A 26,477-nucleotide genomic window follows, 5' to 3' on the forward strand; every position below is an offset into this window, starting at 1 on the left:
TCTTCCACTGGCTAGGAAACTATATTTGCAATTTTAGTATGGTACCTTACCCATAAGAACATTTACAGTTAATGGCAACAGTTCAGAGGCAAAAAGATTATATGTGTCCAGGCTGTGATGAGTGTCCTGAAACACCCATTCATGTTTTGTTTAATCTGTGCATTATACAAACAAACAAATGGATTGTTCCTTTGTGCAAATTTGTGGGGTTTACCGTGCAAAGAGAAATGTTCAGAATATTACAGAATGACACTACCCAGATAGTAGTTTGTTGTGTGGCCATGCTTCTTACAGTCTTTTGGATTAAGCGTGCAACATTTTTACAGGCTCTATGGCTTTACATGAGAAAGGTTTTAATGTGAGAGGCACTGAGCTGTGACACTTTGTATTTTAAAAATGAAGGCACATTTTGTGATTTTGACATTTTATACTTTTTTTGCCGCAATTGTGTAATGGGTTCTACTCCCCCTTTTAACCAATATGCGTTTGATTTTCAAAATTGTATTTTTATGTATTTATGTATTTGTTTATTGTGTATTGTGTAATTGTTTGTTCTACTCTTATGATCGTTACCTATTGAAATAACTTTCTCATGATGATGATGATGATGTTGATGATGATGATGATAATAAAAGTCAGTCTTGACCCTGGAAACAGTCTATTCAAACTGTCAAGCCATGCCCATCATGAACCGGAACACAAGCAATCCAGGATCATTTTTGTCCTTGTTATGGGCTCCATCATTCAGGAATAGCTTGATATCACTGATACAGTGTGCTCAGGACTCACGTCTGACAATACCTGACCCACTTAGGGCAACATATAAAAGTATACAAAAGTGATGGATGGCCTGCTTAAATGATTCTCAGTCACTGGTAATTGCACAGGGCAACATCCCAATCCATCCTTGTTTTACACACAATGCCACCTCAGTTTAGACCTAGCTTTATGCAAATCAATCTTGACCCTGCTCCAATGGGATCAGTCCAGCCCAAACTGCCAAACCATGTCCTCACTAAACCGGAACACAAGCAACCCAAGACCAGTTTTGCCTTTTTATTGGCTCATCAGCTGAGTATGATTGGTTCCAGTGACCCAGTGTGCACGGGACCCATGTTGGGCATACTCATCCCACTTAAGGCAACATATAAAACTATGAAAAAAAGTGATGGGTGAAATGCTTGAATCAATCTCAGCCACTGGTAATTACTCGGAGCTGCCTCCCAATCCATGCTTACTTTGAACACCATGTCACCTCAGTTTAGACCCAGCTATACGCCAATCATTCTTGAACATGCTCCAGTGTAAACAGTTCAGTCAAAACTGTCAAGTCAAATCCTTCCTGAACCTAAATACAAGCAACTCATAAATGGTTGTAGCAATGGAGCAGGGTCAAGTCTGATTTGCACATTGCAGGGTCCAAAGTTAGATGGCATAGTGTGCAAAATAATGATGGTCTAGAACTCTGGGTGACCTGGTATATTATGTGGGACAGAGCTCCCATTGTCTATTACGTATGGTTATTATCACATGCATAATTCTGAGTAAACCAGTCAATTATGTGGGTCACTACACTAAGGGGCCGATTCCAATTTGGGTCAGAAATCGGCCTGACCGACTCGTACCCGGAACGGAGTCTGACCGACACCTACCGGCACCCTACGAAGCATACAGTACGATGCAAAGCCTGTGATGTACAACCAAGCCGTCCCACCGATCCATACAAAAGTCATCCATCTGCCCGGAAAATGGACACGAGCCGCACCGACAGAACCGAACCCAGAATTAACCCGACCAATACGTGCCTGCGATGTCAAAGCTGCACAATACGATGCCAAATGCATGAAATCAGGCTGAATCGCACGGAGCCCAAGCTGCACGACCGACACGGACCGAAAACGTACCTGAAGCGTGAGAGACCACCGCAATAGACTTGCATGCAACACTGAACATAATCAGCGTGAAAGACATAGAGCAGCCCACCCAAGCCAACATGAGAGTCCGACTTGGTCAGAAGAACGTCTCCTACATGCCCACCAAAAACAATGCCAAAAACACAGAAAAGGACCAGTCAAGCCATGACAAAGTCATTAAATACACACAAAAAAAACACAAAGAAACACCCCCAACTCCACCTATAAAAAGGCAAAACTACACTACCATGATCCTTTGCAAAAACAACAGAGCAGCCAGCACAGAACAACTTGAGACATCAACCACAGACACACAAACAACTCACCCATCACACAAACTGCACACCATCAGCACTCCTACAAAAGCTCTCACACATACACCTAACAAAACAGACACCCACCCACCCTCACTTGCACCCACACACTCACATCAGTCCTTACCACCACCCATCACCATGCCCCCTAAGAAGAATCCACAGTTCACTGACACTGAGTTAGAAATATTGGTAGATTAAATCCTCAGAGTGGAGGCACATTTGTTTGGCACATTGGTACAAAGGACCCCCATGTCACAGAGAACCAAGATGTGGGACAGAATCGTGGACAAGGTGTATGCTCAAGCACCTGCGTATCGCACAAAGACAACATCCAGAACTGATGGTATGACGTGCGTAGGAGGGTCAAGAAGCTCCTCCAGAAGGAACATGCCTTGAGTCAGCGCATTGGCGGTGGCTCTCCTGCCAAACCAATCTACTTCAGGTCCTGGGAGGAGAAGGTACGGGACATCCTACCACCAGAGGGCATCCATGGCCTACCTGACATACCAGAGCCTGGTGAGTACACAACCAATATACCCAATATTGTGTTGCAATACACACACAGCACTGTTAAGGGGACTGTGAAACCATGCACTGAGAGCAAAGGCCCAGTAAACAAAAGTCAATCAGCCCGAGAAGTCTATGCTAGTCAGACAAACATAATAATGGCCACATCATAGTGATTTGTAACTGTGTCATGACATGTACAAAACAAACAACAAATAGGGAAAGGCAGTGGCACTAATCTGAGTCAACACTGTCAGACATCCCTGCCAACAAAACCAATACCTCACAGTGCAGCTGACTGACAGGAAGGAATAGTGGGTCTGCTTGCGAAGTGAGTGTATACCAAAGCATGAGGGTGTTCTTGTCACAGATAATGCACCCCCTCACAATTGTCCCATCAACACCTCTCTGAACAATGCTCACCTCACAGGATGTGGAAATGAGCTGGCACGTACCCTGGGAGTGGGCTCTGTTGTGGGGAGCACAAGGCCCTGCTGGGACTTGGCCACCACCAAACACCAGAACTCCACTGTCAGCGATCTTGTCAGCACAGGCACACCCCCTCACTGGGAAGCAGAGTCAGAAGGAGGGAAGTCAGAGCATGCTGGGAAGGGGGGTGTCACCCAGAGCATGCTGGGATTTGCAGTACCTCACAAACCTCAGCCACCAACAGGGCCCAGCAAGCCCACACTGCACCATGCTCACCTCACAGGGAGTGGAAATGGACTGACAAGATGTCCGATACTGGGTCCTGTTGTAGGGAGCACAAGACCCTGCTGGGAACTGTGCACCAAAACACACCAGGACTGCACTGTCAGCCATCTTGTCAGCACAGGCACACACCCTCACACTCCTGTGTCAGCCACCTGATAGCCTTTGAGTAACAATTCCCATGTACATGGAAATCCATACATGAGCTGGGTATGTGCATACATCAACATGCACATTGAACGGCTCAATGTTGGCAGGACAATGCGCTACCACAACATCAGACTCTCTCTGTGACAACTGAAATCAATGCTGTGTTCAGTAATGCATCCTGATGTCACGTTGCAAATGTCATGTATATAAAACATTGTTACAAAGCTTAAGGATGGGTGAAAGGTCTCCTCCTCCTGTGCAACCTGGTTCATAATTGATTGTGTTGCCTCTATTGAAAGCCACACATTTGTACACAGGCGTAGTGTGTAACATCATGTTTTTCTGCATCAGTGTACTATAGCATCATCATCATTGGCTCCACCTTGTTGCTAATATGCTGTGCCTTCAGCTGGAGGTAACTTGGCTGGTTCCCCAGTAGTGCCCAGAGGAGAAAACTGAGAGTGTGTGTTTTGTGCACAAGTGCAGTGAGTCAAAAACTCACACAACACACAAAGGCAAATGAAAATGTTTGAACCTTGTGATGTATGAAGTTACAGACGAAGGTGTTGTGTGTGGATCCAGCTACTCATCCACCACACCAGGGTTGGTTACTGTTGGTCAACTTGTAGTAGCCCCATGTCATCTTGGACCTAATACCTCCTCTGGACTCTACTGGGAAAGCAGCCAGTCTACCTCCAGGTGGAGGCACATCATATTTGCAGTAAAGGTAAGTAAATGCAGCTACAGGACACTGAGGCGGCAATCCAAGTAGCAGGGCCCCATTCCTGTATACTTATTGGAGGGAATTTACTAAGGAATGAAATCATGTACATATCATGGCTGCATTGGATTTGTGATCCACTGCCCGCTCCTTCATTGTTAGTACTGCCCATTGCAAGATGAAAATATCAGTACCCCTTCCCCCCTCCCTGTTGCAATATACATAGTTCAACTATTGATGTCTGTAGTAACATAACTTGCAATGTCTGCCTCTTCCAAACACAGGTGCCACTGGGGATTCAACACCAAGTGAAGATGAGTCCCAGGCACAGACTCAGGTGAAGGATGAGCTCTCTGGTGTCGATCTGGCTGTGTCCTCTTCGGATGATGACAATCAACCTGGAACCTCCGGGGTGAGTCCTCAGGCAGCCCCACCATCAGAAATACCTGCACCCCCTGCATCCATGTCAATACCATCTGCCCACAGATCTAACACCCCTTCCAGCACGGACCGACCTAGGAGACCATGTTCAAGCAGCACAGGGGCCCCGGCCACCCAGGATGCTACCAACAATGACATCAGTGGCAACAGCACAGGGGGGCCCAGGTCATCTGTGCCTGCCACCACAGGTACAACCTGTGTTTCTAGGGGTGGTGGGAGTGGTGTTAGGTTGAGGGCACGGTCTGCAGAGGGGCCAGAACTGCCTGATGACCCCCAACTGGTACAGGGGTCATCGATCATAGATGCATACCAGGATAACACCGGAGGATTCAGCCAGGTAGTGGGGGTCCTCAAGGACATGCAGCAGGAGCAGGCGTCCCATCATGCCCGTATGGAGGCCAAGTGGGACAAACTCACGGCGCTGCATATGGACATATTGACCTGTCTCCGCCAGATCAAGACAAATATGTCCGCACCTCCCTGTGTGCCTACAACATCTCAAACAACAACATCTGCTAATGCCACAGGGAGGGAGGATGAATCTGGTGGAGACTCTGATGCACTGTCGGCAACTGCTCCCGAGGATCCCTCACAGAAGAAGAGTAGGCGTCGTCCGAAGAAGGACAAGTGAGCCACAGTTGTCCCTGCACATCCCCCAGGAACCCAGAACTTGTTTTGGATGTTGGTCTTTGGGTGCAAAGCGTTCACCTTGTTGCACATGAGACAGGTTCCCATCATTAGAATAGGTAGGGCTGGCGCACAGCTATTTTCGAATGCAGTTATTCAACTGTTTAAGGTGCTCCACAAGTGATGTCAGGCGTCCCTCGACATCAACATTTAACAAACCATGGTGTGGGGTCAGTGAGTCACTGGTCCCATCCTTATGGGCACGCTGTAATTCCTCTATGAGTAATAGAGGTTTCAAAAACTTTCAAAGCAAAGTTCCGTTTGATCTTTTATTCGTAGGTTTCTTTATGGTAAATCATTAATTTTGTTCGTTGTTCATTTCAATTCAGCATAACATAGTACCATCCTTATGTATCCAATGCATTTCGGGGTTAACATACACCCCTTCATCAGGGAAAGGACACTGTGAACGAAAACATTGCAATCAAAAAAAGGTCTAACTGAGTCCAGAATTCAAAAATTAATAAATACATTCATGCACGTTATTGTGACCTGAGTAGTGGAAAATAGGGAGTGAGAGGGGTGGGGGAAAGACTATGAGGTGCACCGATTGTTATTCCAAAATGGTTCCATGTGATGGGGAATAATGTACATGCTCAGCGCGCATCAGCTTACGTGCGTCTTGCAGTAGGTATGCTGATTACCCTGGTTAAGGTGAATAAGGTCCTCCTTTCTTCCACGCTGGTTCAGGCGGAACGCCATTAACCGCGTTTCGTTACCTTAAGGGAACACCGTCACGTGGGACAGTTGGGGGGCGTGTTCAAGAGAGTATTAAGGGACCGTGTGAAAATTCTAATGAACAGGGGGGGGATCGGGAGCATGATGCAGTTTGGGATATGTAGTAACATGACGGTACATGGGCTGAAAGGAGGTGGACTACGTGGTAGCCTGGCAGTGGGGTGGGGTCAAGTGTAACGAGGGTTAAGAAACAGTAAGCGGGGAAAAGGAAAACAGAGACTTAACCCTGATGTTGTCAGGTCTGGGGAAAAATTTCTGAAATATCAACAGTGCACGAGCATTTAACAAATGATATCGAAATTAAAATTACAATTAGCCAGTGTTCCTTGGATCGTTCAGGAATCACTGCCACAGTCCGTGAGCAACTTTACAGATAGCAAGAGAGTTCAATTCGTTCATTAAGCCCCAGTGGCTTCTGTGTCGACAATTTTTGGATCCATTCATTTTCTCTTTGGAGGAGAAATTTAGTATTGTCTCTACCCTCCTGTTTTGGAATGGTTTCCAATATCGTGAACTTTAATTGAGAAATGTTATGCTTCGCTTCATGGAAATGTACTGCTAATGTTGACTTGGTGCTTTTCAGACGAATGTTGGACTTGTGTTCTATAAGCCTGGTCTTAATCTTACGTTCTGTCTTCCCGATATAGAGTTTACCACACGGGCATTTTAGAGCATAGATGACGTTACTAGTGTTGCATGTAGCGTTAACTTGGAGCTTGATCTTGTTACCCTTCATTGGATGATTGATTGTGTTGCCTCGAATGATAGAGTTGCAGTTCCCACAGTTGAAGCATGGTTTGGTTCCCGAGTAACAGACTGGTTTGGTGGGTTTGTGTCGCACTATTTCACCTAGGTTGCGTGATCTGGTATGCGCAAATAGGGGGGGTTCCTGAAAGATCTGGTTGAAGTCTGGTTCAAGATTCAAAAGTGGCCAATGTTGATAAATGATCTTTTTGAATTTATTGGTACTGGTAGAAAACTTAGAGACGACCACTATGCGTGTCTGTTCTTTTTTTATACAGGGTTGTAGTAGTTTCTGTCTGTCGGTGTTATTGATTTTTTGCATTGAGCTTTCGATGATGTTTTCAGGGTACCCTCTGTTGCGAAATTTGCATGCAATTTCTTTGATCCGTTGTGCAGCCTTCTCCGGGTTGGATGTGATCCTTTTGGCCCGTGCCATTTGTGAGTATGGTAGATATGTTTTTAAGTTGGATTCATGGAAGCTACTGTAGTGAAGCATGTTGTTTCTATCAGTGGGCTTAGTGTACAAGTCTGTCTCAATTGTTTGTCCGCTTATGGAAACTTTCACATCCAGGAAGTTAACACTTGTGTTTGAAATTTCCCAGGTTAATTGTATTCTCTGGTCGATATTATTGAATTCCAACAGCCTATTTTGCAGTTCTTCTTGTGTGCTTTTCCAGATGATAAAGATATCATCTATGTATCTTGTGAAAAGCATGAGGTGATCAGTCCATTGTCTGTTACTGAGTATATGGTTTTCCTCATAGTGTTCCATAAAGATGTTCGCATACGCGGGAGCCGCTGAATTGCCCATAGCCATTCCCACGAGTTGCTGGTACCATGTTTCTTGATGTTTAAAATAGCTTTGGTACAGCGTGAATAGCATAAGTTCCATTAGGAACGTTTGAAATGGTCTTTCCAAGTCAGATTTAAGCAAGGATTGTTCAATTGCTTCAATCCCCAAGGAGTGGGGTATTGACGTGTACAGGGACCGTACATCGGCTGTACATAGAATCAGTTCCTGGTTGGTTTCTAGTTGTAGATTCCTTAATTTCGAGATAAAATGTGTGGTATCTTTGGTGTATGTCCTCATTGTTTGTACCATTGGTTGTAGATATTTATCTAGTAGTTGTCCAACGGGTTCTTGTAGACTCCCACATGTAGAGACGATTGGTCTCATGGGAGGGTCCCTTAAGTTTTTATGAATCTTGGGGAGCATTCTCAAAGTAGGACTCTTGGGATTGGATTTGGTGAGGAAATTCTTAGTCTTCATGTTGATTATTCCCATTTCCAATGCTTTATCCAGTATGTTGGTAAGGGTTTTCATGTATTCCGTTGTGGGGTTTCCATCGAGTTTCATATATGTCGTCGTGTCACTGATGTGTTCCAACACTTTCGCTTCATACATGACTGTGTTCATGATTATGAGGGCTCCGCCCTTATCTGCTTTGACGCATGTTATGGTTTCATTGTTAGATATTTTTTTCAACGTGGTTAAATCCTTTTGTGTGATATTCTTGGTTTTCTTGTGTTTGTGTTGAATTTTCATTAGATCCTGTTTAACTCTGTTTTCAAACAAGTCCAATGTTTTGTGACTTACAGGTGATTGGAATGTGCTATGTGGTCTCAATCCAAGAAGCTGATCTGGTTCTGCTGGAGGGTTGGGGGGTAGCACATTGTCGAAAAAATGACGGAGTCGAAGTTTACGCATCAGTTTAAAGAAACTGACTTCGAGTTCTAGGTTATTTGTGTCTGTTGTAGGTACAAACGAAGTTCCTTTCTGTAGGAGTTGGATTTCATGTTGAGTGAGTTGGTAGTCGCTAATATTGATGACTAGTTGTTCTGTGTTTTCTTGGTTTGCTTGTCCTTGATGGTTCCCGTTGTACTCCTCGTGGTAGGTGGGTCTTTCCTTATTTCTTTTTCTTTTGTTTTGTCCTCTCCGGGGTCTCCTTTTTGTGTTTGGCCCTGTTCTAAAAAAGGACTTGGATCTATCTGTTGGCTGGTCGTGGGTTGTTGTGCCTTAGTTGTGTCAGGCTGGGATGGTATCGGTAGAGTTCTCCTAGTTCTTTGAGTATTGTCACTGTTCGATGAGGAGGTGTCTGTCTGTGATGTATATGGTTTATTACGTCTTTTCTGAGCGTACACCTCCGCCCAAGTATAAACCTCTCCAAGTTTATAGTCAAGAGTATCCCTCTTGTATTTGCGGATCTTGCGCTCGTTAATATCATTTGTGTGTTTTTCCATCTGTGATTGAATGTCTTCCAGTATGTTTTTGAGTTCCTCCTCTGTCAGCATTTTAGACAATTCTGTGGATGTTTCCTCTATTTCTTTCGTGAGTTCGCCTAATATTCCAGATAGTTCTTCAATGATAAGGAGAATAAGGTCGAGAGAGCACTTATTTAGGATTTCGAACCACCTTTCTTGGAAATTTTTAGAATTTTTGCATAGCGATGGTCATTCGAGGCAACACAATCAATCATCCAATGAAGGGTAACAAGATCAAGCTCCAAGTTAACGCTACATGCGACACTAGTAACGTCATCTATGCTCTAAAATGCCCGTGTGGTAAACTCTATATCGGGAAGACAGAACGTAAGATTAAGACCAGGCTTATAGAACACAAGTCCAACATTCGTCTGAAAAGCACCAAGTCAACATTAGCAGTACATTTCCATGAAGCGAAGCATAACATTTCTCAATTAAAGTTCACGATATTGGAAACCATTCCAAAACAGGAGGGTAGAGACAATACTAAATTTCTCCTCCAAAGAGAAAATGAATGGATCCAAAAATTGTCGACACAGAAGCCACTGGGGCTTAATGAACGAATTGAACTCTCTTGCTATCTGTAAAGTTGCTCACGGACTGTGGCAGTGATTCCTGAACGATCCAAGGAACACTGGCTAATTGTAATTTTAATTTCGATATCATTTGTTAAATGCTCGTGCACTGTTGATATTTCAGAAATTTTTCCCCAGACCTGACAACATCAGGGTTAAGTCTCTGTTTTCCTTTTCCCCGCTTACTGTTTCTTAACCCTCGTTACACTTGACCCCACCCCACTGCCAGGCTACCACGTAGTCAGCCCATGTACCGTCATGTTACTACATATCCCAAACTGCATCATGCTCCCGATCCCCCCCCTGTTCATTAGAATTTTCACACGGTCCCTTAATACTCTCTTGAACACGCCCCCCAACTGTCCCACGGGACGGTGTTCCCTTAAGGTAACGAAACGCGGTTAATGGCGTGGAAGAAAGGAGGACCTTATTCACCTTAACCAGGGTAATCAGCATACCTACTGCAAGACGCACGTAAGCTGATGCGCGCTGAGCATGTACATTATTCCCCATCACATGGAACCATTTTGGAATAACAATCGGTGCACCTCATAGTCTTTCCCCCACCCCTCTCACTCCCTATTTTCCACTACTCAGGTCACAATAACGTGCATGAATGTATTTATTAATTTTTGAATTCTGGACTCAGTTAGACCTTTTTTTGATTGCAATGTTTTCGTTCACAGTGTCCTTTCCCTGATGAAGGGGTGTATGTTAACCCCGAAATGCATTGGATACATAAGGATGGTACTATGTTATGCTGAATTGAAATGAACAACGAACAAAATTAATGATTTACCATAAAGAAACCTACGAATAAAAGATCAAACGGAACTTTGCTTTGAAAGTTTTTGAAACCTCTATTACTCATAGAGGAATTACAGCGTGCCCATAAGGATGGGACCAGTGACTCACTGACCCCACACCACAGGTTCCCATCATGACATGGAGGGTCCATGTTCTACCAATGTAGAAGATGAATGTGGACTTCACTCAGGACATTTCATCTACCAATATTTTGGACTCATGTGTGAACTGTGGATTCTAAAGTTCTTGTACAGCACTAGCTCCAATTGTAGAAATCAATTCCTAGGCAACTTCAAGATCATTCATGTACCAATATAAAGACCAGAAATGAACAGAAAAATCTATAAAAATATTTAGTTTTATTCAGTTGTGTCCACAATTGTCTTACTAATATTAAAAAAACAACAATAAGTTCAAAGCATCCTAAAAGTTAAAAAAGACAGACGCAATATATTTCTACTTGGCCCAATAAACAGAGTTATACATACAATTACAATGAAATCAAGTACAATTCATACAAATATTACACATATAAAATTATTTCTTCTTATAGTAATTAATAATCTCGACGTGTGTTTCAGCGTATCACATGCCTTCTTCCGAAAATTACCACAACTTAAATTCTCATAGAATAACACATAGTTGCTTGATGGATATGGGTATATTTAAAAAAATCCCTTGTTGCTTATGTTGGGATTAAAAAATGGATACTGGTTAATAGAAGACCCTAATGGCTCGGATTTGGACCTCCTTCTTCCTTGTTACACCACAGACGGTAGTCACTGCGGGGTGGTGGTTGTGAAGAGGATACTTCTATGGCTGACATCAGAAATGATTAAGCTGATAGCTTGCCTGTGTGATGTAAATCAGCTGATAAGCTCCAATACGGTCCGGTCCAGCCGCTGTTGGCGTCTGACCTAGATGGTAGCAGGGGTCAAAAAGGATCTAGCTCCACACATGTATGTACATAAAATCACCATTATTCTGTACTTGCCTATGTTGTGATTCCAACTTGGTATGTGTCATGGAGATGATGAAATGCTGCAGCACACAGTGCATGCCGACTACTACACCAATGTCTTTTCCGTTATGTGACTCATGGTGATGTGAGACCTATGAGGGAGACACACAAATAGGGCTCCAGAACACATACTCACCATGGACATGTGATAGATTGCCTACAAAGATGGTTGACAGATATACGCTGGAATGCACAGATACCACACCTTTCCATAGTCACTGCCAACAAGCCCACAGGTGAGTTTGCCAAATGTCAGTCAGATGTGTGAAGACAAACAACACACATTACTAAGTGAAGCACTGGTACATTACAAATCAGAAACAAGTTTATTACACAACAATATCAAGGTGAATCCACATGACAGTGCGCACAGGGTCACCAAGTGTTATCAAATTGCACTTTAAGGGTGGAATCTGGATGTCGGTGTCAGACATGCCCCTGGAACTGGCAGAGTACCTTGGGAAGGACAGAAATAAGGCACAGTCAGAAGCACACCAGAACAGCGTGGAAATGCAATAGACATGTCACAAATGACCTACACACTAACAACTTAGCATGTCAACAACATTGTGGACTACAGAAAATGACAGGACACATCACTGCACGCTTCAAGTCAAGTACCACACTGGCAAACTGTCTGACCATGTGCCTCATGGGAACAGTCCAGCCCGAACTACCAAGCCATGCCTTCCCTGGACCAGAAACAGGCTTCCTAGGACCGGTTTCTGGCATTTCAGCCGTCTTCAGCCATGCTTGCTTGAATCCAGTGGCAAAATGAGCAAGGGACTCACGTCTGAGCATACCCTGCCAACTTCTGGCGAACAAAGCGGTACAAAAGGGGGTGGTGATTGGTGGAGCATCTGAACCAATCAATCACTCACACCCAGTTAACAGATCTGGGTTTAATCCATCACCGTTCTTTAGCCCACTCTGCCACCCCAGTTCAGACATGGGCATATGCAAAGCATCCTGACCCTGTGCCTCATGGGAACAGTCCAGCCCGAACTGCCAAGGCATGCCTTCCCTGGACAGGAAACAAGCTTCCTAGGACCGGTTTCTGGCATTTCAGCCATCTTCAGGCAGGCTTGCTTGAATCCAGTGGCAAAGTGAGCAAGGGACTCACGTCTGAGCAAAACCCTGACAACTTATGGCGAACAAAGAGGTACAAAAGAAGGTGGTGATGGACGGAGCATCTCATACAATCAAACACTCACACCCAGTCAACAGATCTGGATTTAAACCATCACCGTTCTTTAGCCCACTCTGCCACCTCAGTTCAGACATGGCCATATGCAAATTAGTCTGACCCTGTGCCTCATGGGAACAGTCCAGCCCGAACTGCCAAGCCATACCTTCCCTGGACCGGAAACAAGCTTCTTAGGACCGGTTTCTGGCATTTCAGCTGTCTTCAGACAGGCTTGCTTGAATCCAATGGCAAAGTGAGCAAGGGACTCACGTCTGAGCATACCCTGCCAACTTATTGGGAACAAAGAGGTACAAAAGGGGGTAGTGATGGACGGAGCATCTGAACTAATCAAACACTCACACCAACTCAACAGATCTGGGTTTAATTCATCATGTTCTTTAGCCCTCTCTGCCACCCCAGTTCTGACATGGCCATATGCAAATCAGTCCGACCCTGTACCTCATGGGAACAGTCCAGCCCAAACTGCCAAGCCATGCCTTCCCTGGACTGAAAAAAGCTTCCTAGGATCAGTTTCTGGCATTTCAGCCGTCTTCAGCCAGGCTTGCTTGAATCCAGTGGCAAAGTGAGAAAGGGATTCACATCTGAGAATACCCTGCCAACTTATGGCGAACAAAGCGGTACCAAAGGGGGTGGTGATGGACGGAGTATCTGAACCAATCAAACACTCACACGCTGTCAACACATCTGGGTTAAATCCATCACCGTTCTTTAGCCCACTCTGCCTCGCCAGTTGAGGCATGGCCATATGCAAATCAATCTGACGCTGTGCCTCATGGGTACAGTCCAGCCTGAAATGTAAGCAAGGGACTCACTTCTGAGCATACCCTGCCAACTAATGGCGAACAAAGCAGTACAAAAAGGGGTGGTGATGGACGGCCATCTGAACCAATCAAACACTCACACCCAGTCAACAGATCTCGGTTTATTCAATCACCGTTATTTAGCCCACTCTGCCTCCCAGTTGAGGCATGGCCATATGCAAAACAGTCTGACCCTGTGCCTCAAGGGAACAGTCCAGCCCGAACTGATAAGCCATGCCTTCCCTGGACCAGAAACAAGTTTCCTAGGACCAGTTTCTGGCATTTCAGCCGTCTTCAGCCAGGCTTGCTTTAAACCAGTGGCAAAGAGAGCAAGGGACTCACGTCTTACCAAAACCCTTACAACGTATTGCGAACAAAGCGGTACAAAAGAAGGTGGTGATGGACGGAGCAGCTAATACAAACAAACACTCACACCCAGTCAACAGATCTGGGTTCAATCCATCACCTTTCTTTAGCCCTTTCTGCCACTCTAGTTCTGACATGGCCATGTGCAAATCAGTCTGACCCTGTACCTCATGGGAAGAGTCCAGCCCGAACTGCCAAGCCAGGCCTTCCCTGGACTGGAAAAAGCTTCCTAGGACCCTTTTCCAGCATTTCAGCTGTCTTCAGCCAGGCTTGCTTGAATCCAGTGGCAAAGTGAGCAAGGGACTCACGTCTGAGCAAAACCCTGACAACTTAGGTGAACAAAGCGGTACAATAGGGGGTGGCGATGGACGGAGCATCTGAACCAATCAAAATCTCACACCCAGTCAACAGATCTGCGTTTAATCAATCACCGTTCTTTAGCACACTCTGCCTCCTCAGTTCAGCAATGGCCATATGCAAATCAGTCTGACCATGTGCCTCATGGGAACAGTCCAGCCTGAACTGCCAAGCCCTGCCTTCCCTGGACCGGAAACAAGCTTCCTAGGACCGGTTTTGGCATTTGAGCCATCTTTAGCCAGGCTTGAATGAATCCAGTGGCAAAGTGAGCAAGGGACTCATGTCTGAGCATACCCTGCCAACTTATGGCGAACAAAGTGGTACAAAAGAGGGTGGTGATGGATGGAGCATCTGAACCAATAAAACACTCACACCCAGTCAACAGATCTGGGTTTAATCATTCACCATTCTTTAGTCCACTCAGCCACCACAGTTCAGACATGGCCATATGTAAATCAGTCTGACCCTGTGCCTCATGGGAACAGTCCAGCCCAAACTGCCAAGCCAGGCCTTCCCTGGACTGGAAAAAGCTTCCTAGGACCGGTTTCTGGCATTTCAGCTGTCTTCAGCCAGGCTTGCTTGAATCCAGTGGCAAAGTGAGCAAGGGACTCACATCAGAGCATACCCTGCAAACTTATTGCGAACAAATCTGTACAAAAGGGGGTGGTGATGGACGGAGCATCTGAAATAATCAAAGACTCACACCAAGTTAACAGATCTGAGTTTAGTCCATCATGTTCTTAAGCCCACTTTGCCACCCCAGTTTAGACATGGCCATATGAAAATCAGTCTGACCCTGTGACTCATAATAACAGTCCAGCCCGAAATGCCAAGCCATGCCTTCCCTGGACCGGAAAAAAGCTTCCTAGGACCGGTTTCAGGCATTTCAGCCGTCTTCAGCCAGGCTTGCTTGAATCCAGTGGCAAAGTGAGCAAGGGATTCACATCTGAGAATACCCTGCCAACTTATGGTGAACAAAGCGGTACAAAAGGGGGTGGTGATGGACGGAGCTTCTGAACCAATCAAACACTCACACCCAGTCAACAGATCTGGGTTTAATAAATCACCGTTCTTTAGCCCACTCTGCCTCCCCAGTTGAGGCATGGCCATATGCAAATCAGTCTGACCCTGTGCCTCATGGAAACAGTCCAGCCCGAACAGCCAAGCCATGCCTTCCCTGGACTGGATACAAGCTTCCTAGGACTGGTTTCTGGCATTTCATTCATCTTCAGCCAGGCTTGCTTAAATCCAGTGGCAATGTAAGCAAGGGACTCACGTCTGAGCATACCCTGCCAACTTATGGTGAACAAGGCAGTACAAAAGGGGGTGGTGATGGACGGAACATCTGAACCAATCAAACACTCACACCCAGTAAACAGATCTGGGTTTAATCAATCACTGTTCTTTAGCCCACTCTGCCACCCCAGTTCAGACATGGCCATATGCAAATCAGTCCGACCCTGTGCCTCATGGGTACAGTCCTGTCCGAATTGCCAAGCTATGCCGTCCCTGGACCGGAAACAGTCTTCCTAGGACCGGTTTCTTGCATTTCAGCTGTCTTTAGCCAGGCTTGCTTGCATCCAGTGGTGAAGTGAGCAAGGGATTTACGTCTGAGAATACCCTGCCAACTTACGGCGAACAAAACGGTACAAATGGGGGTGATGATCGACGGAGCATCAGAACCAATCAAACACTCACACCAAGTCAACATATCTGGGTTTAACCCATCACCGTTCTTTACTCCACTCTGCCACCCCAGTTCAGCCATGGCCATATGCAAATCAGTCTGACCCTGTGCCTCATGGGAACAGTCCAGCCTGAAATGCCAAGCCATGCCTTCACTGGACTGGAAACCAGCTTCCTAGGACCGGTTTCTGGCATTTTATCTGTCTTCAGCTTGGCTTGCTTGAAACCAGTGGCAATGTAAGCAAGGGACTCACTTCGGAGCATACCCTGCCAACTGATGGTGAAGAAAGTGGTACAAAAGGGGGTGGTAATGGACGGAGCCTCTGAACCAATCAAACACTCACACCCAGTCAACAGATCTGGGTTTAATCCATCACCGTTTTTAGCCAACTCTGCCTCCCGAGTTGAGACATGGCCATATGCAAATCAGTCTGACCCTGTGCCTCATGGGAACAGTCCAGCCCAAACTGCCAAGCCATGTTTTCCTTGGCAGGGAAACAAGCTTCCTAGGACCGGTTTCTGGCACTTCAGCCGTCTTCAGCCAGGCTTGCTTGAATCCAGTGGCAAAGTGAACAAGGGATTCACGTCTGAGAATACCCTGCCAACTTATGGTAACCAAAGCAGTACAAAAGGGGGTGGGGATGGACATAGCATCTGCACCAATTAAACACTCACACCCAGTCTACAGATCTGGGATTAATCCATCACCGTTCTTTAGTCCACTCTGCCACCCCAGTTCAGCCATGGCCATATGCAAATCAGTCTGACCCTGTGCCTCATGGGAACAGTCCAGCCTGAAATGCCAAGCCATGCCTTCACTGGACTGGAAACCAACTTCCTAGGACCGGTTTCTGGCATTTTAGCTGTCTTCAGCTAGGCTTGCTTGAAACCAGTGGCAATGTAAGCAAGGGACTCACTTCGGAGCATACCCTGCCAACTGATGGTGAACAAAGCAGTACAAAAGGGGGTGGTGATGGACGGAGCCTCTGAACCAATCAAACACTCACACCCAGTCAACAGATCTGGGTTTAATCCATCACCGTTCTTTAGCCCACTCTTCCTCCCCAGTTGAGACATGAACATATGCAAATAAGTCTGATCCTGTGCCTCATGGGAACAATCCAGCCCGAACTGCCAAGCCATGCCTTCCCTGGACCAGAAACAAGCTTCCTAGGACCGGTTTCTGGCATTTCAGTCGTCTTCAGCCCGGCTTGCTTGAATCCAGTGGCAATGTAAGCAAGGGACTCACGTCTGAGCATACCCTGCCAACTTATGGCGAACAAAGCGGTACAAAGAGGCTGGTGAAGGACGGAGCATCTTCTACAATCAAACACTCACACCCAGTCAACAGATCTGGGTTTAATCCACCACTGTTCTTTAGCCCACTTTGCCACCCCAGTTCAGACATGGCCATATGCAAATAAGTCTGACCCTGTGCCTCATGGGAACAGTCCAGCCCAAACTGCCAAGCCATGTCTTCGTTGGCCTGGAAACAAGCTTCCTAGGACCGGTTTCTGGCACTTCAGCTGTCTTCAGCCAGGCTTGCTTGAATCCAGTGGTAAAGTGAACAAGGGATTCACGTCTGAGAATACCCTGCCAACTTACGGTAACCAAAGCGGTACAAAAGGGGGTGGTGATGGACAGAGCATCTGCACCAATCAAACACTCACACCCAGTCTACAGATCTGGGATTAATCCATCACCGTTCTTTAGTCCACTCTGCCACCCCAGTTCAGCCATGGCCACATGCAAATCAGTCTGACCCTGTGCCTCATGGGAACAGTCCAGCCTGAAATACCAAGCCATGCCTTCACTGGACTGGAAACAAGCTTCCTAGGACCGGTTTCTGGCATTTGATCTGTCTTCAGATTGGCTTGCTTGAAACCAGTGGCAATGTAAGCAAGGGACTCACTTCGGAGCATACCCTGCCAACTGATGGTGAACAAAGTGGTACAAAAGGGGGTGGTAATGGACGGGGCCTCTGAACCAATCAAACACTCACACCCAGTCAACAGATCTGGGTTTCATCCATCACCGTTCTTTAGCCCACTCTTCCTCCTCAGTTGAGACATGGACATATGCAAATAAGTCTGATCCTGTGCCTCATGGGAACAATCCAGCCCGAACTGCCAAGCCATGCCTTCCCTGGACCAGAATCAAGCTTCCTAGGACCGGTTTCTGGCATTTCAGTCGTCTTCAGCCCGGCTTGCTTGAATCCAGTGGCAATGTAAGCAAGTGACTCACGTCTGAGCATACCCTGCCAACTTATGGCGAACAAAGCGGTACAAAGAGGGTGGTGAAGGACGGAGTATCTGATACAATCAAACCCTCACACCCAGTCAACAGATCTGGGTTTAATCCATCACTGTTCTTTAGCCCACTCTGCCACCCCAGTTCAGACATGGCCATATGCAAATCAGTCTGACCCTGTGCCTCATGGTAGCAGTCCAGCACGAACTGCCAAGCCATGCCTTCCCAGGACCGGAAACCAGCTCCCTAGGACCAGTTTCTGACGTTTCAGCCGTCTTCAGCCATGCTTCCTTGAATCCAGTGGCAAAATGAGCAAGGGATTCACGACTGAGAATTCCCTGCCAACTTATGGCGAACAAAGGGGTATAAAAGGAGGTGGTGATGGATGAAGTTTCTGAACCAATCAAACACTCACACCCAGTAAACAGATATGGGTTTAATCAATCACTGTTCTTTAGCCCACTCTGCCATCCCAGTTCAGACATGGCCATATGCAAATCAGTCCGACCCTGGGCCTCATGGGTACAGTCCAGCCCAAACTGCCAAGCCATGCCTTCCCTGGACCAGAAACAATCTTCCTAGGACCGGTTTCTGGCTTTTCAGCCATCTTCAGCCAGGCTTGCTTGCATCCAGTGGTAAAGTGAGCAAGGGATTCCCGTTTAAGCATACCATGCCAACTGATGGCGAACAAAGCGGTACAAAAGAGGGTAGTGATGGACGGAGCCTCAGAACCAATCAAACACTCACACTCAGTCAACCGATCGGGGTTTAATCCATCATCGTTCTTTAGCCTACTCTTCCTCCCCAGTTGAGACATGGACATATGCAAATAAGTCTGATCCTGTGCCTCATGGGAACAATCCAGACCGAACTGCCAAGCCATGCCTTTCCTGGACCAGAAACAAGATTCCTATGACCTGTTTCTGGCATTTCAGTCGTCTTCAGCCCGGCCTACTTGAATCCAGTGGCAATGTAAGCAAGGGACTCATGTCTGAGAATACCCTGCCAACTTATGGCGAACAAAGCGGTACAAAGAGGGTGGTGAAGGACGGAGCATCTGATACAGTCAAACACAAACACCCAGTCAACAGATCTGGGTTTAATCCATCACCGTTCTTTAGACCACTCTGCCACACCAGTTCAGACATGGCCATATGCAAATCAGTCTGACCCTGTGCCTCATGGTAGCAGTCCAGCCCGAAGTGCCAAGCCATGCCTTCCCAGGTCCGGAAATAAGCTTCCTAGGACCGGATTCTGACATTTCAGCCGTCTTCAGCCAGGCTTCCTTGAATCCAGTGGCAAAATGAGCAAGGGATTCATGACTGAGAATACCCTGCTAACTTATGGCGAACAAAGCGGTACAAAGAGACTGGTGAAGGACGGAGCATCTTATACAATCAAACACTCACACCCAGTCAACAGATCTGGGTTTAATCCATCACTGTTCTTTAGCCCACTTTGCCACCCCAGTTCAGACATGGCCATATGCAAATAAGTCTGACCCTGTGCCTCATGGGAACAGTCCAGCCCAAACTGCCAAGCCATGTCTTCCTTGGCCTGGAAACAAGCTTCCTAGGACCGGTTTCTGGCACTTCAGCTGTCTTCAGCCAGGCTTGCTTGAATCCAGTGGTAAAGTGAACAAGGGATTCACGTCTGAGAATACCCTGCCAACTTACGGTAACCAAAGCGGTACAAAAGGGGGTGGTGATGGACAGAGCATCTGCACCAATCAAACACTCACACCCAGTCTACAGATCTGGGATTAATCCATCACCGTTCTTTAGTCCACTCTGCCACCCCAGTTCAGCCATGGCCATATGCAAATCAGTCTGACCCTGTGCCTCATGGGAACAGTCCAGCCTGAAATGCCAAGCCATGCCTTCACTGGACTGGAAACAAGCTTCCTAGGACCGGTTTCTGGCATGTTATCTGTCTTCAGCTTGGCTTGCTTGAAACCAGTGGCAATGTAAGCAAGGGACTCACTTCGGAGCATACCCTGCCAACTGATGGTGAACAAAGTGGTACAAAAGGGGATGGTAATGGACGGGGCCTCTGAACCAATCAAACACTCACACCCAGTCAACAGATCTGGGTTTAATCCATCACCGTTCTTTAGCCCACTCTTCCTCCTCAGTTGAGACATGGCCATATGCAAATCAGTCTGACCCTGTGCCTCATGGGAACAGTCCAGCCCAAACTGCCAAGCCATGTTTTCCTTGGCAGGGAAACAAGCTTCCTAGGACCGGTTTCTGGCACTTCAGCCGTCTTCAGCCAGGCTTGCTTGAATCCAGTGGCAAAGTGAACAAGGGATTCACGTCTGAGAATACCCTGCCAACTTATGGTAACCAAAGCAGTACAAAAGGGGGTGGGGATGGACATAGCATCTGCACCAATCAAACACTCACACCCAGTCTACAGATCTGGGATTAATCCATCACCGTTCTTTAGTCCACTCTGCCACCCCAGTTCAGCCATGGCCATATGCAAATCAGTCTGACCCTGTGCCTCATGGGAACAGTCCAGCCTGAAATGCCAAGCCATGCCTTCACTGGACTGGAAACCAACTTCCTAGGACCGGTTTCTGGCATTTTAGCTGTCTTCAGCTAGGCTTGCTTGAAACCAGTGGCAATGTAAGCAAGGGACTCACTTCGGAGCATACCCTGCCAACTGATGGTGAACAAAGCAGTACAAAAGGGGGTGGTGATGGACGGAGCCTCTGAACCAATCAAACACTCACACCCAGTCAACAGATCTGGGTTTAATCCATCACCGTTCTTTAGCCCACTCTTCCTCCCCAGTTGAGACATGAACATATGCAAATAAGTCTGATCCTGTGCCTCATGGGAACAATCCAGCCCGAACTGCCAAGCCATGCCTTCCCTGGACCAGAAACAAGCTTCCTAGGACCGGTTTCTGGCATTTCAGTCGTCTTCAGCCCGGCTTGCTTGAATCCAGTGGCAATGTAAGCAAGGGACTCACGTCTGAGCATACCCTGCCAACTTATGGCGAACAAAGCGGTACAAAGAGGCTGGTGAAGGACGGAGCATCTTATACAATCAAACACTCACACCCAGTCAACAGATCTGGGTTTAATCCACCACTGTTCTTTAGCCCACTTTGCCACCCCAGTTCAGACATGGCCATATGCAAATAAGTCTGACCCTGTGCCTCATGGGAACAGTCCAGCCCAAACTGCCAAGCCATGTCTTCGTTGGCCTGGAAACAAGCTTCCTAGGACCGGTTTCTGGCACTTCAGCTGTCTTCAGCCAGGCTTGCTTGAATCCAGTGGTAAAGTGAACAAGGGATTCACGTCTGAGAATACCCTGCCAACTTACGGTAACCAAAGCGGTACAAAAGGGGGTGGTGATGGACAGAGCATCTGCACCAATCAAACACTCACACCCAGTCTACAGATCTGGGATTAATCCATCACCGTTCTTTAGTCCACTCTGCCACCCCAGTTCAGCCATGGCCACATGCAAATCAGTCTGACCCTGTGCCTCATGGGAACAGTCCAGCCTGAAATACCAAGCCATGCCTTCACTGGACTGGAAACAAGCTTCCTAGGACCGGTTTCTGGCATTTGATCTGTCTTCAGATTGGCTTGCTTGAAACCAGTGGCAATGTAAGCAAGGGACTCACTTCGGAGCATACCCTGCCAACTGATGGTGAACAAAGTGGTACAAAAGGGGGTGGTAATGGACGGGGCCTCTGAACCAATCAAACACTCACACCCAGTCAACAGATCTGGGTTTCATCCATCACCGTTCTTTAGCCCACTCTTCCTCCTCAGTTGAGACATGGACATATGCAAATAAGTCTGATCCTGTGCCTCATGGGAACAATCCAGCCCGAACTGCCAAGCCATGCCTTCCCTGGACCAGAATCAAGCTTCCTAGGACCGGTTTCTGGCATTTCAGTTGTCTTCAGCCCGGCTTGCTTGAATCCAGTGGCAATGTAAGCAAGTGACTCACGTCTGAGCATACCCTGCCAACTTATGGCGAACAAAGCGGTACAAAGAGGGTGGTGAAGGACGGAGTATCTGATACAATCAAACCCTCACACCCAGTCAACAGATCTGGGTTTAATCCATCACTGTTCTTTAGCCCACTCTGCCACCCCAGTTCAGACATGGCCATATGCAAATCAGTCTGACCCTGTGCCTCATGGTAGCAGTCCAGCACGAACTGCCAAGCCATGCCTTCCCAGGACCGGAAACCAGCTCCCTAGGACCAGTTTCTGACGTTTCAGCCGTCTTCAGCCATGCTTCCTTGAATCCAGTGGCAAAATGAGCAAGGGATTCATGACTGAGAATTCCCTGCCAACTTATGGCGAACAAAGGGGTATAAAAGGAGGTGGTGATGGATGAAGTTTCTGAACCAATCAAACACTCACACCCAGTAAACAGATATGGGTTTAATCAATCACTGTTCTTTAGCCCACTCTGCCATCCCAGTTCAGACATGGCCATATGCAAATCAGTCCGACCCTGGGCCTCATGGGTACAGTCCAGCCCAAACTGCCAAGCCATGCCTTCCCTGGACCAGAAACAATCTTCCTAGGACCGGTTTCTGGCTTTTCAGCCATCTTCAGCCAGGCTTGCTTGCATCCAGTGGTAAAGTGAGCAAGGGATTCCCGTTTAAGCATACCATGCCAACTGATGGCGAACAAAGCGGTACAAAAGAGGGTAGTGATGGACGGAGCCTCAGAACCAATCAAACACTCACACTCAGTCAACCGATCGGGGTTTAATCCATCATCGTTCTTTAGCCTACTCTTCCTCCCCAGTTGAGACATGGACATATGCAAATAAGTCTGATCCTGTGCCTCATGGGAACAATCCAGACCGAACTGCCAAGCCATGCCTTTCCTGGACCAGAAACAAGATTCCTATGACCTGTTTCTGGCATTTCAGTCGTCTTCAGCCCGGCCTACTTGAATCCAGTGGCAATGTAAGCAAGGGACTCATGTCTGAGAATACCCTGCCAACTTATGGCGAACAAAGCGGTACAAAGAGGGTGGTGAAGGACGGAGCATCTGATACAGTCAAACACAAACACCCAGTCAACAGATCTGGGTTTAATCCATCACCGTTCTTTAGACCACTCTGCCACACCAGTTCAGACATGGCCATATGCAAATCAGTCTGACCCTGTGCCTCATGGTAGCAGTCCAGCCCGAAGTGCCAAGCCATGCCTTCCCAGGTCCGGAAATAAGCTTCCTAGGACCGGATTCTGACATTTCAGCCGTCTTCAGCCAGGCTTCCTTGAATCCAGTGGCAAAATGAGCAAGGGATTCATGACTGAGAATACCCTGCTAACTTATGGCGAACAAAGCGGTACAAAGAGACTGGTGAAGGACGGAGCATCTTATACAATCAAACACTCACACCCAGTCAACAGATCTGGGTTTAATCCATCACTGTTCTTTAGCCCACTTTGCCACCCCAGTTCAGACATGGCCATATGCAAATAAGTCTGACCCTGTGCCTCATGGGAACAGTCCAGCCCAAACTGCCAAGCCATGTCTTCCTTGGCCTGGAAACAAGCTTCCTAGGACCGGTTTCTGGCACTTCAGCTGTCTTCAGCCAGGCTTGCTTGAATCCAGTGGTAAAGTGAACAAGGGATTCACGTCTGAGAATACCCTGCCAACTTACGGTAACCAAAGCGGTACAAAAGGGGGTGGTGATGGACAGAGCATCTGCACCAATCAAACACTCACACCCAGTCTACAGATCTGGGATTAATCCATCACCGTTCTTTAGTCCACTCTGCCACCCCAGTTCAGCCATGGCCATATGCAAATCAGTCTGACCCTGTGCCTCATGGGAACAGTCCAGCCTGAAATGCCAAGCCATGCCTTCACTGGACTGGAAACAAGCTTCCTAGGACCGGTTTCTGGCATGTTATCTGTCTTCAGCTTGGCTTGCTTGAAACCAGTGGCAATGTAAGCAAGGGACTCACTTCGGAGCATACCCTGCCAACTGATGGTGAACAAAGTGGTACAAAAGGGGATGGTAATGGACGGGGCCTCTGAACCAATCAAACACTCAGACCCAGTCAACAGATCTGGGTTTAATCCATCACCGTTCTTTAGCCCACTCTTCCTCCTCAGTTGAGACATGGACATATGCAAATAAGTCTGATCCTGTGCCTCATGGGAACAATCCAGCCCGAACTGCCAAGCCATGCCTTCCCTGGACCAGAAGGGATTTAGAAATGGGGGTGGTGATGAACAGAGTGTCTGAGTTAAACAGACCACTCTTACCCAGTCCAAAGATCAGGGCTTGATCCATCACCTTTATTTATCTCACTGCCCCATCCCAGCTCAGAACCTGGCTGTATGCAAATCAGTCTGTCCCTGGCCCAGTGCATCATGGGAACAGGGCAGACTAAACTACCAAGCCAATTCTTCACCAGAAAGGAGACAAGCTACCGGGGACCGGTTTCTGGCATTTCAGCCTTCTTCGGCCCGCTTGCTTGAATCCTGATGGAGCAGTGAGAAAGGGACTCATGTCTGAGTATACCCTGCCACACCTATAGTGGCCAAAAACGATGTGAGTCCCTTGCTCATTGCTCATTGCACCATCAGGATTCAAGCAAACCGGGCCGAAGACGGCTGTAATGCCAGAAACCGGTCCCCGGGAGCTTGTTTCCTTCCCAGTGTAAGAATTGGCTTTTGTAGTTTGGTTTGCCCTGTTCCCATCATGCACTGGGACAGGAACAGACTAATTTGCATACAGCCAGGTTCTGAAACTGGGATGGTGCAGTGAGCTAAAAAAGGGTGTTGGATCTAGCCCTGATCTCTTGACTGGGTGAGAGTTTTCTGCTTAATTCAGAGACTCTGTTCCTCACCACCCCTTGTTGTAAATATTTTTGTCCACCCTAAGCGTGGAAGGGTATACTCAGATGTGAGTCCCTTGCTCATTGCACCATCAGGATTCAAGCAAACCGGGCCGAAGACGGCTGTAATGCCAGAAACCGGTCCCCGGGAGCTTGTTTCCTTCCCAGTGTAAGAATTGGCTTTTGTAGTTTGGTTTGCCCTGTTCCCATCATGCACTGGGACAGGAACAGACTAATTTGCATACAGCCAGGTTCTGAAACTGGGATGGTGCAGTGAGCTAAAAAACGGTGTTGGATCTAGCCCTGATCTCTTGACTGGGTGAGAGTTTTCTGCTTAATTCAGAGACTCTGTTCCTCACCACCCCTTGTTGTAAATATTTTTGTCCACCCTAAGCGTGGAAGGGTATACTCAGATGTGAGTCCCTTGCTCATTGCACCATCAGGATTCAAGCAAACCGGGCCGAAGACGGCTGTAATGCCAGAAACCGGTCCCCGGGAGCTTGTTTCCTTCCCAGTGTAAGAATTGGCTTTTGTAGTTTGGTTTGCCCTGTTCCCATCATGCACTGGAACAGGAACAGACTAATTTGCATACAGCCAGGTTCTGAAACTGGGATGGTGCAGTGAGCTAAAAAACGGTGTTGGATCTAGCCCTGATCTCTTGACTGGGTGAGAGTTTTCTGCTTAATTCAGAGACTCTGTTCCTCACCACCCCTTGTTGTAAATATTTTTGTCCACCCTAAGCGTGGAAGGGTATACTCAGATGTGAGTCCCTTGCTCATTGCACCATCAGGATTCAAGCAAACCGGGCCGAAGACGGCTGTAATGCCAGAAACCGGTCCCCGGGAGCTTGTTTCCTTCCCAGTGTAAGAATTGGCTTTTGTAGTTTGGTTTGCCCTGTTCCCATCATGCACTGGGACAGGAACAGACTAATTTGCATACAGCCAGGTTCTGAAACTGGGATGGTGCAGTGAGCTAAAAAACGGTGTTGGATCTAGCCCTGATCTCTTGACTGGGTGAGAGTTTTCTGCTTAATTCAGAGACTCTGTTCCTCACCACCCCTTGTTGTAAATATTTTTGTCCACCCTAAGCGTGGAAGGGTATACTCAGATGTGAGTCCCTTGCTCATTGCACCATCAGGATTCAAGCAAACCGGGCCGAAGACGGCTGTAATGCCAGAAACCGGTCCCCGGGAGCTTGTTTCCTTCCTAGTGTAAGAATTGGCTTTTGTAGTTTGGTTTGCCCTGTTCCCATCATGCACTGGGACAGGAACAGACTAATTTGCATACAGCCAGGTTCTGAAACTGGGATGGTGCAGTGAGCTAAAAAACGGTGTTGGATCTAGCCCTGATCTCTTGACTGGGTGAGAGTTTTCTGC

The 26,477-nt window shown here is 47.1% G+C and overlaps 1 protein-coding gene across 1 annotated transcript in view; it reads left to right on the plus strand.

Annotated features, from left to right (window-relative positions):
• Positions 1–9,376: 9,376 nt before the first annotated feature.
• Positions 9,377–26,477, plus strand: part of LOC147709558 (fucolectin-1-like) — a 226,768-nt gene continuing 209,667 nt past the window's right edge. Inside the window, exon 1 of the mRNA XM_086926043.1 lies at positions 9,377–9,665. Coding sequence (XP_086782169.1) covers positions 9,377–9,665 — 289 coding nt within the window. The remainder of the gene's footprint in view (positions 9,666–26,477) is intronic.

Source organism: Lissotriton vulgaris, chromosome 6 (genome assembly GCF_964263255.1).
Source record: "Lissotriton vulgaris chromosome 6, aLisVul1.2, whole genome shotgun sequence".
Lineage (NCBI taxonomy): Eukaryota > Metazoa > Chordata > Amphibia > Caudata > Salamandridae > Lissotriton > Lissotriton vulgaris.